Here is a 16,178-nt window from a genome sequence, read left to right on the forward strand (position 1 = left end):
CAGTGATTACAGCTTTTGGGGATAAGTCTCTAAGAGCTTTCCACCACTGGATTGTGCAACATTTGCCTATTTATTATTATTTATATTCTTCAAGCTCTGTCAAATTGGTTGTTAATCATTAGTAGATAACCATTTTCAAGTCTTGCCGTAGATTTAAGTCAAAATTGTAACTCGGACACTCAGGAAAATTCACAAACTTTATTTAGGTTATTGTCCTGCTGAAAAGGGAATTCTCCCAGTGTCTGGTGGAAAACAGACTGAACCTGTACTTTTTTTATCCGGAAAAAGGCCTTACCATTTACAGGCATACCCATAACATGATGCAGCCACCTCTTTGCTTGAAAATAGGGAGAGTGGTACTCGGTAATGTTTGGGGAAAATACAATACAAGACATAACACTATGTATTCAGGATAAAAAGTGAATTGCAATATTACTTTAGTGCCTTCTTGCAAACAAGATTCATTGGAAATGCTGTTGGCTGCTAATTTGGTTCAGTTCCATAGGTGGCACTTTGTGCTCTTTTCAAGGGATGGGTCCCAAACAATTAAAGGACCTAGGATCCATGTGTACAGGGGTGGTCTGCTAGTCACTGGGACGATAACCCAACTTGGGATGAGGGGATGTTTTAGCAGGTGGAATATTTACTCAGTTGCATCTACAGTATGCTTATTAACAGTGAAAATATTGTGTGTATTCGGAAAGTATTTAGACCCTTTGACTTTTTCCACATTTTGTTACGTCACAGCCTTATTCTAAAATGGATCAAATATTTTTTTCCCCTCGTCAATTTACACACAATACTCCATAATGACAAAGCAAAAATAGGTTGTTAGAAATGTGTGAAAATGTATTAAAAATAAATAACTGATATCACATTTATGTAAGTATTCAGACCATTTACTCAGCATTTTGTTGAGTTTTTGCCCATTCTCCCCTGCAGATCCTCTCAAGCTCTGTCAGGTTGGATGGGAATGTCGCCAGACAGCTATTTTCAGATCTCTGCAGAGATGTTCGATCAAACACAGCACTTGTTAGCTGCTTCTTCCTTCACTCTGCGGTCCAACTCATCCCAAACCACCTCAATTGGGTTGAAGTCGGGTGATTGTGGAGTCCAGGTCATCTGATGCAGCCCTCCATCACTCTCCTTCTTGGTCAAGTAGTCCTTGATCAAATCAAATGTTATTTGTCACATACACGTGTTTAGCTGATGTTATTGCGGGTGTAGCAAAATGCTTGTGCCTCCAGTTTCCGCAGTGATATCTAACAAGGAATATCTAATAATTCCACAAATACCTAATACACACAACTAAGTGAAGGAATGGAATTAAGAATGTAAAAATATATGGACGGCAATGTTAGAGCGGCATAGACTGAGATATAGTAGAGAATACAGTATATACATATGAGATGAGTAATACAAGAGATGTAAACATTATTAAAGTGACATTATTTAAAGTGGGCCGCAGCCTCTCTGTGCTACTGATGGCTGTTTAACAGTCTGATGGCCTTGAGATAGAAGCTGTTTTTCAGTCTCTCAGTCCCAGCTTTGATGCACCTGTACTGACCTCGCCTTCTGGATGATAGCGGGGTGAACAGGCAGTGGCTTGGGTGGTTGTTATTCTTGATGATCTTTTTGGCCTTGCTGTGACATCGGCTGGTGTAGGTGTCATGAAGGGCAGGTAGTTTGCCCCCGGTGATGTGTTGTGCAGACCCCACCACCCTCTGAAGAGCCCTGTGGTTGTGGGCGGTGCAGTTGCCCTACCAGGCGGTGATACAGCATGACTGGATGCTCTCAATTGTGCATCTATAAACATTTGTGAGGGTTTTAGGTGACAAGACCAATTTCTTCAGCTTCCTCAGCTTCCTGAGGTCGATTTCAGTTTGTCTGTGATCTGTATGCTGAGGAACTTAAAAGTTTCCACCTTCTCAACTGGTGTCCCGTTGATGTGGATCGGGGCGTGCTCCCTCTGCTGTTTCCTGAAGTCCATAATCATCTCTTTTGTTTTGTTGACGTTGAGTGAGAGGTTATTTTCCTGATACCATACTCCCAGAGCCCTCACTGTCTCATTGTTGTTGGTAATCAAGCCTACTACTGTTGTCATTGGTAATCAAGCCTACTACTGTTGTCGTTTGCAAACCTGATGATTGAGTTGGAGGCGTGCATGGCCAAGCAGTCGTGGGTGAACAGGAAGTACAAGAGTGGGCTGAGCACGCACCATTGTGGTGCCCCAGTTTTGAGGATCTGCAAAGTGGAGGTGTTGTTTCCTATTTTCACCACCTGGAGGCCATGGGCCAAGAAACTAGTCAGCAAGTTCAGGACCCAATTGGTAGGTGGCCGCGTTGGTGGCACTGTGTTATCCTCAAAGCGGTGTCGTGTCTTTGGCATCATTAAACTGAAGATTAATCTTTATCAAATTACTCTCTGTAATTATTATTACGTGATTAAACTGATTAATCATGTAACTGTAATTAACTAGGAAGTCAGGGCACCAAGGAAAATATTCAGATTACAAACTTATAATTTCCTAATATAACTTTTCAGATATTTTCATATCTGATCAATAGTCTTCTGATTAATGAATTCTTCTTTACCTCACGTTAGTCTCATTCCAAACGTTGTAAATTGTTGGTTATCTGCACGAACCTAGTCTTCACTATGAGTCATCCATACATCAATTGTCTTAAATCATTGATGTACTAACTAAGTAATTCACAGAAATGCATAAACAAACAGTAGATAGTTACAAAGAAATGATAACGGAGTTTCCTTATTGGGATGAACCGGCATCGCGACTTGGTGGACAAAAGGGAAGTGGGGGTCGACTGAGAAGTCAACACACCGTTGACCTACTCTCCGTCTCACAAAGACAGCTGGTACCAAAAATCTCAATATTGGACTCATCAAACCAAAAGAGAGATTTCCACTGGTCTAATGTCCATTGCTTGTGTTTCTTGGCCCAAGCAAGTCTCTTCATCGTATTGGTGTCCTTTAGTAGTGGTTTCTTTGCAGTTATTCAACCATGAAGGCCTGATTCACATAGTCTCCTCTGAAAAGTTGATGTTGATGTGTCTGTTACTTGAACTCTTTGAAGCATTTATTTGGCCTGCAATTTCTGAGCCTGCTAAGGCTCTAATGAACTTGGGTCTTCCTTTCCTGTGGCGGTCCTCATGAGAGCCTGTTTCATCATAGCGCTTGGTGTCACTACACAACTGATTGACTCAAACGCATTAAGAAGGAAAGAAATTCCACATATGAACTTTTAACAAGGCACACCTGTTAATTAAAATGCATTCCAGGTGACTACCTCAAAAAGCTGTTTGAGAGAATGCCAAGTGTGTGCAAATCTGTCTGCCTTGTGTTATTTCATAGTTTTGATGTGTTCACTATTACATTATTCTACAAGGTAGAAATTGTATGAAAAAAACAACAACCCTTGAATGAGTGAGTTTTTCCAAAACTTTGACTGGCACTGTATATTGATGCTTTAATATACTGACCAAGTGAGATATATGTGGTGGAGACTCAATCAAGCTAGTAATCTTGACTTCTTTCACTTAAAAAGTGTTGATAGGGGACAGAATGCCGTTGGACCATCAAAATAATGGCATACACATTAATCTTACAGAATTACCATGTGGGCCAGTATATTGTAAAATGAATCAAAGCCTAATGGATGACAACTTGTTTTTAACCAAGAAAGAATGATTTATTATTCACTCTTCCTACATAACTTAGGTACAGCAGATCTCCTTATTGTATGGGACACTTTCAAATTTGCGTTTAGAGGACATGCAATTCAATACTCATCTTTCAAAGAAAAACTATTTAGGTCCAAATAGTTGTTATTAACAAAGCAAATAGAGGAATTAACAGTACAGATAGATAGCAATACAAACTGGACCATAGAGGCACAGAATAAGTTAAAGGAAAAAACAAAATAACTGGAGGAAGTTATTCAAGAAAGAGCAAGAGTAATATACTATTTTATATATATATATATATATATATATATATATATCTATATATATATATATATCTATATCTCTATATATATATATATCTATAGAAATGCTACCAACATGATTTACAGAAACTTCTTACAGAGATGAGGCAGTCCATTTTTAAAACCTCATGTTAAACACATCATTGCACACCGAGTAAGTCCATGCAACATATTATGTCACTTGTTAAGCAAATGTTTACTCCTGAACATATTTAGGCTTGACAAAACAATGGGGTTATTGACTCAAGACATTTCACCTTTCCGTTTTTGGTTAATCTGTAAACATTTCTAAAAACAAAAATGCAATTTTGTATTGTGTGTAGGCCAAAAAAAATCTCAAATGAATTAATTTTAAATTCAGGCTGTAACGACAATGTGGAGAAAAAAAATCAAGGTGTGAATACTTTCTCAAGGCCCTGTAGAATTGGAAGGATGTGAATTCTCACAGGACAGGAGTTGCATATATTCAAACTTTGTGGACATAAGCCTACAGAACGTGCACAATAACCACTATAATATTGTCTTTGCTATTAACTGTTGAACAGAAAGCACATGATTCCTCTCTGATGACACAGACAAACACTTCTGTATTGTTTCTTCCACATGATGTGTAAATGAACGATGTCCTCTGCATCTGCTGGTTGTCTGATTTTCTGAGTTTCACATCGCAAAGCTGCTCTGCATTCCCCAGTCGTTGTGTACCATGGTGTGGCCCCTCGTGCCATGGCATGGCCTCCATCCTGTACTATCACGGGTCACACAGCAGGTCCTTGTCCCTGAGCTGATGCATTGACTGCGGAGGGGATTGTTGTGGGCTGTCTCCAGGGCTAGCCTAATGTGTGTTACAGTGACAGGCTCTGTTGGAGTATAACAACGTGTTCCAGATTAGCCGGAGCGGGGCAAGTTTTTAAATAGACCAGTAATGATACAGTAGGCCCAGACAGAGAGCGGTTTTAGATGGGCTGTTCCAGCCTTATAATAACAAGTTAGAGCACGGTGAAGACGGCTCCACCTCCCTGTCTCAGAACCCAGCCAGTTCGATTGTTCGTTTACCCCTGTTTGTACATAGATTCAAGGGCAGCAAGAGAGCTTTTTGAGTCTTCAAAACATTAGCCTACTTTTAAGCTGTGTTTGGGCATACAGCTTTTTGAAAATAATTTGACCACACTCACCACAGTGTTTCTGAATGTTCACTTTTTAATTCTGTTAACACGCCTTCAAGAACCTGGGTTGGTGCCAAGTGAGCAAACTCTCTGCAGAATTTAGCTTAACATGCAATTCAAATCCAAAGATGGCCTCCTGGGTATTTTGACATACGTATATAGTGAACCCTGCTCTACATTAATACCCTGGGGGTTAAGTTGCAACCCCCCCTCCTAACATTATTACATGCCATCGGAGACCTTGGCTCCATTGTTAAAGTAAACAAAACATTGTGATAAAACAAATGTCTCTGTTGTTATCATGATTATGTTCTCATTCACTTGAGACTCTAGAGTGTTCCACCAGATAATTCATATTTGAGATAAGGGTTTTTACAAACAATCATGAAACTCAGAGTGAATTGAACAGCACGTAAATCATGAATCGATGTCAATGGCAGATTTCGTCATTTTCAGTGAGAAACCTTCCAAATACCATTCGACCATCATGGAGACACAGCTAAAGGTAGTCCATGTGTAAGGCCAAATGTCAAACCAAAGTCAATGTGAGAGGAAGCACCAAGTAGGAGTTCCTATTCTCACATGCTCTTGCTAATGACACAATCTAATTCCCTCCAGTGGGTCAGGGGCTTATTGTTCTTAGCTGTGTACAGTCCTGTGGCCAGAAGGAAACTCATCTACCACACGCAGACAGGCGACACGAGAGGCACATTTCCCAGACTTAGCTTACTCTTAAGGAAAATATTGTTGTGGTTGCTGAGATGGCAACAGGAGTGACGCTACTAATGCTAGCGAAAACATACATTGCCAAGATGCACAAATAATCATGTGAGAAGTGTGCAGGTTTGAGGTTTTCAATACCCCTTCGCTACAATTCCCATTGTATGAGGATAGCTAGGAAAACATTCCATTGGAACAACATTTGAATTGAAATTAACAGAGCCTTAGAAAACGAATATGATCCATGGTAATCTACAGTGGGCCAATCCAAATGGTTAGTTTATGGATGCGTAATGAGAGTTCTGATCCAGCCAATGACAATGAAGGTTTGTTGAATGTGATGGACCACCCACAAGTGTGACCAAGACTGATAATATTCTCCGTTGCATAACATTACAGAGTCCTTATGTTAACAACCTACATCATGAAGGACTTCCTACAGTATCTCACCTCAGTAATTTGGTTTAAAGTAAAAGAGAAAATTGACTTAAAGGAGTCCTCATCGAGATGCAAAACAAACTCTGAATGGTACAGGGCAGTTTCGTTTACACATTACTTGGACCCAATAAGGAGGTTCTGAAACAGCATGATTAACCCTCGTGCTTGGATCAACTTCAGAACTCAAAATCTCCCCACATTTTGCGCATGAACACACTTCTGTAGCTCTGAATTTGTTAACCCTCTTTCCATAAAGCACAAAGGTAGAGGAGGAAAAAAAGTGCTTGTCAGGCTTGGAAGATGAAAGGGATTTTTGATATGCACTGTTTGACTCTTTCTCTCGCACACTTTCTTTCTCCTACTCTATACGATGCATTTCAAAAGCTTTCGCCGGACCAGGTGGGTGAGATCCTCTTGAGAAATCAGACGGTTCAGTCCCCCAGTCAGATCTACTTTCCAGGGTGCCACTTTGGAGAGAGAGAGAGGGTTACCATGGTAATCCAATATGCATGGTACCAAAACAACACCTGATTTCGCTGGAGGGTTGCTGTCTGTTGCTGCTTCATTTAGGGACAAGCAAGCTGAAGTCGTTTACAGATGAAAAGGCTTGCAGGTTGGATCAAACAACACTGCATCATTTGTCAACGTGCCCTTAAGCAAGGCATTGACCCTGGTTGCTTCTCTGTGTCGCTCTGGGTGGGAGGCTGTTAGATGACTAATGTGATGTAGTTGTTGAGAGGCTTCACTGCAAGTATATTATGTTTTTTAAATGTTAAAAAATAAAAAATAAGAAAAATAAACATTTTGTCCTCTACATCCCTCCAGATCGCATCCTAATGGTGAAACTGTATTAATGGTCAAAGTAGTGAGGAGAAAGCAGGAGAACTGTACATGGTCGTCACACTTGGCTGAAGGGCTGACTGGGTTTGCAGTAGTGGAGAGATGTTCTCAAATGTGTATGCACAGAGAAGAGCTGTGGCGGTCATGGAATTTTGAATGATAGTAATGAGCCAACCAAATGACCATGGTCACCGTAAAAAACGTTTAAATAGCACATTTTCTCTTCCGCACCTGACTGCATGTGTTGCCGTAGAAATAGGATGAATTATTTATCTGTGTGCTGCTGCTGCAGGTAGGCGGGCATTGATTAGACAACCTAAGACTCTTTGCAGCAAGGAGAAACAAAGTTAAATTAAATTACAGCAGAAGTGGACTCGACTGCACAAATGCTCAGACGCCCCATCTTCAGTCAGCTGTTCGTTCCACAATATGCACTATACATACGAAAGTGGACACCCCTTGAAATGAGTGGATTTCGCTATTTCAGCCGCACCCATTGCTGACAGGTGTATAAAATCGAGCACACGGCCATGCAATCTCTGTAGACAAACAATGGCAGTAGAATTACCTTACTGAAGAGCTCAGTGACTTTCAATGTGGCACCGTCGTAGGATGTTCTAACAAGTCACTTCGTCAAATATCTGCCCTGATAGTGCTGCCCCGGTCAACTGTAAGTGCTTTTATTGTGAAGTGGAAACATATAGGCGCAACAACGGCTAAGCTTGAAGTGGTAGGCCACACAAGATCACAGAACGGGACCGCCGAGTGATGTATTGCGTAAAAAATTGTCTGTCCTCGGTTGCAACACTCACTACTGAGTTCCAAACCGCCTCTGGAAGCAACGTCAGCACAAGAACTGTTCGTTGGAAGCTTTCTGAAATGGGTTTCCATGGCCGAGCAGATGCTTACAATCCAGAGATCACGATGCGCAAAGCCAAGCGTCGGCTGGACTGGTGTAAAGCTTGCCACCATTGGACTCTTGAGCAGGGGAAACACGTTCTCTGGAGTGATGAATCATGCTTCACCATCTGGCAGTCCAACAGACGAATCTGGGTTTGGCAGATTCCAGGAGAACACTACCTGCCCCAATGAATAGTGGCAACTATAAAGTTTGGTGGAGGAGAAATAATTGGCTGGGGCTGCTTTTCATGGTTTGGGCTAGGCCCCTTAGTTCCAGTGAAGGGAAATCGTAACGCTACAGCATACAATGACATCCTAGACAATTCTGTGCTTCCAACTTTGTGGCAACAGTTTGGGGAAGGCTCTTTCCTGTTTCTGCATGACAATGCCCCTGTGCACAGAGCGAGGTCCATACAGAAATGGTTTGTTGAGATCGGACGAACTTAACTGGCCAGCACAGAGCCCTGACCTCAACCCCATCGAACACATTTGGGATGAATTTGATTGACCTAATCGCCCTACACCATTGCCCGATTTCACCAATGATTTTGTGACTGAATGGAGTAAAGTCCCCTCAGCAATGTTCCAACATCTAGTGGAAAGCCTTCTCAGAAGAGTGGATGCTGTTATAGCAGCAAAGGGGGGACCAACTCTATATTAATGCCCATTATTTTGGAATGAGATGTTTGATGAGCAGATATCCACATACCTTTGGCCATGTAGTGTAAGTCTGCTATTTCAGCTTAACTCCAGTACCTTGTCTTTTAGAGCGCTTACTTTACTTTCAGCTCCATTTATTTATTCCTCTTCCTTTCTGTGTACAATTTGGGATTGTCCCCTGATCAGCAAGCAGCTCACACTTTTAATTTGGTTTGACGGCATCAGTGCCAAAGAGTCAGGGGGTGGGGGAATAGGGGTGGAAGATATATTATGGTCTCAGCAGAGAGTAGTCTGGTGTCTCTTATTCTATTAGTGATGGGGAAAAATGTATAGTTACATATGACTTTATTTTGGGACAATATTATACTGATATTTGACAACCAAGTATCTTTTTTTTTGCTACAGTTTTTTTTACTACAGCGCTAGTCTGCTGTACCTGCGCCAAAACTCTGGTATTTTTAATCCTATAGCTTGTTCTGCATCTTTTAAAATAATGAGCCAACATGTTTTCAACACTTTTATTTTCCCTGACTGACAACTAGCTTTCCTCATGTTCTCTCATCTCTCTGCAGCAGACTGACAGTATAGTGAGCAACATGTTTGAAACATCAGATTGTGATAGAATCACAGTATCGAATTGCAATATATATTGAATCGTGAGAATCACAATAAATTCTGTATCGGCACTTAAGTATAGTCATATTATCGTATCGGCAGGTCCTTAAGTATCATCATATCTTATCGGCAGGTCCTTAAGTATCATCATATCTTATCGGCAGGTCCTTAAGTATCATCATATCTTATCGGCAGGTCATATTTTATTGGCAATTCCCATCCCAACTTTCTATGATTTTAGTCTTTTCTATGAGACTCTCCACCTCCCCTCCCCACTTACCAGGTGACGCAGTAGAACCACTTAGCTCTTTAATACATTTTGGGAGAATTGCTTTGCTGTAGGTACAGTATGACTGTTGGATGAGTGAACTGGATGAAGAGCATCTTCGCTGGTACTGTATAACGTCTCCTTGTACCCTCTGACCTTTCTGAATTGGCTCATCACTTCTCTTTTATTATCAGTGATTGTTTTCAGATATCTTTTGATGTGAAGAAGTTGAATTGACCCCTGTGTAATCCATGATATAGGATTGGATTTCTTCATGCCTGTCATGGCTGGTTGACTATTTCACTCTCTGCTCTATATACAGTGCATTCGGGAAGTATTCAGACCCCTTGACATTTTCTATATTTTGTTACGTTACAGCCTTATTCTAAAATATATATATATTTTTAGATTCCCTCATTACTCTACACACAATACCCCATAATAACAAAGATGAAACAGTTGTGGCACATTTATACCCTATTTCCCCAATTTCGATCGTGTCTCAATGCTGCAACTCTCCAATGGGCTCGGGAGGTGAAGATTGAGTCATGCGTCCTCCGAGACATGAGGGGCAGCTCTTGGGGAACTGTGGGGGGGGATCTTGGAGGGCTGGTGGTTGGGAGCTTGGGCCGGTGGCTGATAGATTGCTGGTTTGGGTCCCTGTTTTTGACCTTGTGGGAGATCTGTAGATTTGGTTGCTTCTGTGTAGACGTTGAGCAGCTTCATTGCAAGTAGATTTTATGTTTTAATATTAAATGATAATGAAGAAAATAATAAGAAAAAAAATATATATAAAAAGAACTCCAAGCGGGCTGTCATGTGCCTTTTACTGAGGAGTTGCTTCCGTCTGGCCACGCTACCATAAAGGCCTGATGGGTGGAGTGCTGCAGAGATGGTTGTCCTTCTGGAAGGTTCAGAGTGACAATGAGTTCTTTTTCACCTCCCTGACCAAGGCCCCTCTCCCCCAATTGGTCAGTTTGGCTGGGCGGCCAGGTCTAGGAAGAGTCTTGGTGGTTCCAAACCATTTAAGAATGATGGAGCCCCTGTGTTCTTGGGGACTTTCAGTGATGCATAAATGTTTTGGTACCCTTCCCCAGATCTGTGCCTCGATACAATCCGGACCTCTACGGACAATTCCTTCAACCTCATGGCTTGGTTTTTGCTCAGACATACACTGTCAACTCTGGAACTTATGTAGACAGAAGTGCCTTTCCAATTCCTGTCCAATCAGTTGAATTTACTACAGGTAGATATCAACCCTGTTGTAGTAACATTTCAAGGATGATCAATAGAAACAGAACAGAGGGTCTGAATACTTATGTAAATATGATATTCCTGTTTTTATTATTTTTTATTTATCCATTTGCAAACATTTCTAAAAACCTTGTCGCTTTGTCATTATGGGTATTGTGTGTATTTTGATGGGAGAAAAAGTTATTTAATCCATTTTAGTAAAAAGGCTGTAATGTAACAAAATTGAGAAAGTCAAGAGGTCTGAATTCTTTCCGAATGCGTTGTTAGTAGGCGTTGCTAGTCAAGAAGAACCATTTTTAAGAGAAGTTCCACTTTGTAGAAGCATACTGTTGCTGGGTGAACAGGCAGTGCTTCCAGTGCTCACTGGAAATCTTGTAATATCAAAATGAACAGAGGATGTCTAACCAGAAGCATCACAGGGCTCTGGTAGAAAAAGGACTCTTCATGTCCACCCCAGTCCCTGACTGTCTGTCACAAACTGAGACCAAAGGCCACTATTTTCACTATAATGTACAATATATCCAAACATCTCCCCTCACCAGAGAGATACTATCACAACAAACAGGATGATTCAAAGAAAATACAAGGATCTAGCCCTACCTGTGTTATTGAAAAGATATTGTGAAAAACAAGAGGGCTTGGTCCGACTTTAGACGATTCCACGAAAAGGCCACAAAGACCTGTCAGTAACCGATAGCTACCTATCCAGATGGTACTATGGAAACGAAACTCAGAACAGCGGAGTGACCTAAACGGGGCCTAATTATCCAGGATGACACAGCGACAGATGGGGAGAGTGGAAACAGGGGCCTGGTGCTTTGGCTTGCAAAAACAACAAAGGAGCACGTTGGCCCTTCCGTAAGATATCTGGCCGCTAGGATCCAGCTATGCACGCATGCAGTGGTCCGGACACATGACGGAACTCTGAGCAGGATGATCTGTAAACACAGGGCTTTGATCCCTGGAAAGACTCACATCTGGAATGTAGGGGGGTGAGGGGAATAGCCCAGAACATTGTGGTGGTGTCCCAGGGCAGGATATGGATACGGGATAGTTGGCCCCGTCCCATACCATGAGTGAGTTCCTCTTTGGCTCAACCACATCTGAGTTGATTTATACTTTCCCTCTTTCTCTATATAGTCATTTAAGAGAAGATTATCTACCACAAGGTTTTAGTCATTTTTGATATCCACTTTAATTTAGGACTGGAAGCAATATATCACTTTATCAAGAAATTATTTTGCTTTTTTTGTGCAAATTTCATCTGGCGTATTGTAAAAGGTGTCATCAATCTATTTTATTTATTTTATTTAACCTTTATTTAACCATGAAGGGCTGATTTGAGATTTAAAATATATTTTTCAAGAGTGTCCTGGCCAAGATAGGCAGCACCAAGTCATTACAAAAATGACAGACAAAGAACATGAAAAACTACAAGTAATCTAGTAAAAACCATAGAATCCACATAGAGTATAACAAAATCAAAAACAGCAAATTAAAAACATAGACAGGTCAGGGAATCAGACTCAAGATCATTCATCAGTGATTTAAAAATACCAATCGGGACAAGTTCTTCCAGTTTAAAAAATAATTTGTAAGGCATTCCAAGATGATGGCGCAGAGTACATAAAAGCCCTTTTACCAAATTCAGTTGGGACATTTGGAACAGTTAGCAGGATAAAGTCCAGCGTACGAAGAGACGACCCACCACATTTCTGAACAATATAAATGCCCAAATAAAAAGGTAGTAAAGCCCAAATGGCTTTGTAAATAAAAGTATACCAGTGCCTGAGGCTACGAGTGACTAGAGAAGGCCAGACAATGCTGGTATACAAAGTGCAGTGGTGGGTAAGGGATTTGCAGTTTAAAATAAATCGCAAAGTGCCATGATAAAGGGTGTCAATTGATCTCAAACACTGAGCAGAAGCATTCATATATAAAATATCTCCATAGTCTAGTAATGGCATACATGTAGTTGATACTAGCATCCTTCTGGCTTCAAAATAAAAACAGGCCGTATTCCTAAAATAAAATCCTAATTTCAGCTTCAATTTTTTGTAAATTGTTGAATATGCAATTTAAAAGAGAGGCCGTCATCAATTAAAATTCCAAGATATTTATGAGGTTACAACCTCAATCTCCTTGCCCTGACAGGTAGTAATAGGTGAAAGGTTCAGAGGTATATTTCTTGCTTTAGAAAACGCCACTGACGTTTTGTCAGTATTGAGGATAAGCTTCAATTGACACAAGGTATGTTGAACAGTATAAAAAGCTGTTTGCAAGTTCTGGAAAGCTTTTTTAAGAGATGAGGCACAACAGTAAATTACAGTATCATCAGCATAACAATTTAAGTTGCGCATTTTGTACATTTTTGTCTAAATCATTTAGATAAATATTGAATAAGAGAGGACCAAGTACAGAGCCTTGGGGTACACCATTAAAGACAGACAATTTAACAGACATAAGCCCATCAAATTGAGTGCACTGAGTTCCATTAGACAGATAGTTAGCAAACCATGTAAAGACCTACACTCGACAATCTTTGCCTTAGTATAGCATGATCAACTGTATCAAAAGCCTTAGAGAGATCAATAAAAAGTGAGACACAGTGCTGTTTTTTGTCAATGGCTTCAGTGATATCATTTAAAACCTTCATGGCTGCTGTAATTGTGCAATGCTTCTTCCTGAAGCCCAATTGGTACATTGATAAAATTGAGTTAGTAAATAAAAACTCTCTTAGCTGTTCACTCACAAGGGTTTAAAGTATTTTCACCAGGTGTGACAGCTTTGAGATTGGCCTATAATTATTTGAAAGAGTTGGATCTCCCCCTTTTAAAAGTGGTAGGACAAATACTGATTTCCATATTTTCAAAATTTCATTACATTCCAGGGTTAGATTGAACAGATATGTAAATGGTTAAGCTATGAAATCAGCAGCCAGATTTAAAAAACAGGGATCCAAAAGATCAGGACCTGCAGGTTTTCTCTGATCTAAGGATTTCAGGGCTTTATGTACCACCTGCACTGAGAATGGCAAAAAGCTAAAAGTTTGACCAGCTCTCACTGGTTCATCCACACAGGGTTGTACAGAGACAGAGGACACTGAATCAAACAGCCTACCAGATGATACAATGTGCTCATTGAAACAATTCAGCATTTCAGTTTTGTCATATACAGCAACAGAGTCCTTCAAAACACATGACGGTAATTCATTAACATTACTGTTACCAGACATAGACTTAATAGCCTTCCAAAACGTTCTAGGGTCATTCAGGTTATCAGTGGTAACAGACATAAAATATTCAGACTTGGCCTTCCTGAGAAGATAAGAACACTTGTTACATAACTGCCTAAAAATAAGCCAATCAGCATCAGAACATGATTTCCTTGCTTTAGCCCCGGCTAGATTACGGTCGTGAATAATACAAACAGCTCAGAAGAAAATCATGGATCATCCCGCCCTTTAACCCTGAACCTGTGGAATGGGGCATGTTTGTTTACTATTTGGAAAAAAAAACATCATGAAACAATTTCCAGGCAGTTTCCACATCAGGGATAAACTCAATCTGGCTCCAGTCAAAATAAAACAAATCATAAAAGAAAGCCTGCTCATTAAAACACTTCAAATTTATCTTACGAATAAAATGTGGGTTTGTCTTAGGAACCTTAGTATTTCTAACAGCAACAACAACACAATGGTCACTTAAATTACAAAAAAACACCAACCGCAGAATATTTATGTGGAACATTGGTCAATATCAAATCAATCAGGGTAGATTTATCTGAGCATTTAAGATTTGGGTGAGTGGGTGAATTAATCAACTGAGTAAGATTCATAGAATTACAAAACATTTTTAAAACACCAGACACCGGCTTCAACCAACACCAGTTGAGATCACCAATCAAGATCATTTCACTGTAAAGAAGTTTAGATATAGGGTTCGTCAAAGAAGAAAATGAATCACTGAGAGCAGAAGGGGGTCTATAACAGCCAATCACAGTTATAGAGAGCAGAGGGGGGTCTATAACAGCCAATCACAGTTATAGAGAGACCCTTTGAAACCTCAATATTCAAAGCAAGAAATTCCAACTGTTTACAAATAGTGTCAGACTTTGCCACACTTACAGGGAATTTAGTTCTTACATATATAGCCACACCCCAACTTTTCTTAACTCGATCAGTGCGATAAACATTGTAACCACTTATACAAATATCCTTATCAAAAACAGACTTGCTGAGCCAGGTTTCAGAAAACACCATTACATCAGCATCAGTTGATTTAGCCCAAATCCTAATCCCACCAATTTTGGACAACAGGCTGCATACATTTAAATGAAAAATACCAAAACCAGATCTTGATTTAAAATCCGAGGGGTTTTGGAGACATTGCATATCAGAGCCAGGGTTAGGTTGTTACCTGATATCAACAATAGAAGGATAACTAGGCACCTCTGTTTAATAACCTTGCACTGCTTCTCTTTTTTAAGAGACCTTCTGCAAGCGAATTCTACAAGTGAGTTTCCAGACAATACAAAACAGTAATTTAAAACCATTTAGACTTTGGTAGTGACACACATTCGTACTGTTCACATCATGGCACAAATACATCGGCACTTGGATGAGTGGATGCAGACACTGACAAGACCAATTAAGTCAGCTTTTTATTTACACTGCAGCTTATCATACTGTCAGACACTGTGTGGTTGGGTTAAAGAAGATGGCCCCCATTGGAAGTCAATGAAAGATAAGAGGACATATTTTGATTGGGTAACCTATGATAATGTCCAAGGCCCGACCACAAGAATGCCCACTCCACATTAGGCAGGGCTTTCTCTCAGGAAAAAAAAGTGCTTGTTGTTATATTCTATTACTTTTCCTGATAAGCCTATGCTGTTTTTGGCACAAGCAGCCAATGGCTATTGTTATTGAACTATAGTCTGTATTCCTGAACACAGCTGCTATGGAGTAAACTTGTCACTTAATATGTCCAAAACGGCACCTTTTTAGGAACATTTGGCATCTAACTTTAGTCCATCAACAGCCTACTTTCTCCATTACATATGAATTCTTATCCGAAATATTACATCATTTTCTATCCACAGTGACGAATAAGAAGCCGTCCCATGTGTCCATCACCAAGGTGAAGCAGTTCCAGGGCTCCTTGTCCTTCAGTAAGAGGTCAATGTGGACCATCGACCAGCTGAGACAGGTCAACGGCTGTGACCCCAACCGAGTGAGTTTACAGTACACTGAACTTCTATCTCCAGGGATTCATTTTTCCTGACCACATGACCTGACTGTTTCAGCAGGACA

At 40.4% G+C, this 16,178-nt stretch overlaps 1 protein-coding gene across 4 annotated transcripts in view; it reads left to right on the forward strand.

Moving 5' to 3' along the window:
* LOC124046587 (syntaxin-binding protein 6-like) overlaps positions 1-16,178 on the forward strand; it is a 125,440-nt gene that overhangs the window by 87,895 nt on the left and 21,367 nt on the right. For all 4 annotated transcript variants that reach the window (XM_046367121.1, XM_046367124.1, XM_046367123.1 and 1 more), the window contains one exon: positions 15,968-16,098. In XM_046367121.1, coding sequence (XP_046223077.1) covers positions 15,968-16,098 — 131 coding nt within the window. The remainder of the gene's footprint in view (positions 1-15,967; positions 16,099-16,178) is intronic.

Source organism: Oncorhynchus gorbuscha, linkage group LG10, assembly GCF_021184085.1.
Source record: "Oncorhynchus gorbuscha isolate QuinsamMale2020 ecotype Even-year linkage group LG10, OgorEven_v1.0, whole genome shotgun sequence".
In the NCBI taxonomy this organism is placed as follows: Eukaryota; Metazoa; Chordata; class Actinopteri; order Salmoniformes; family Salmonidae; genus Oncorhynchus; species Oncorhynchus gorbuscha.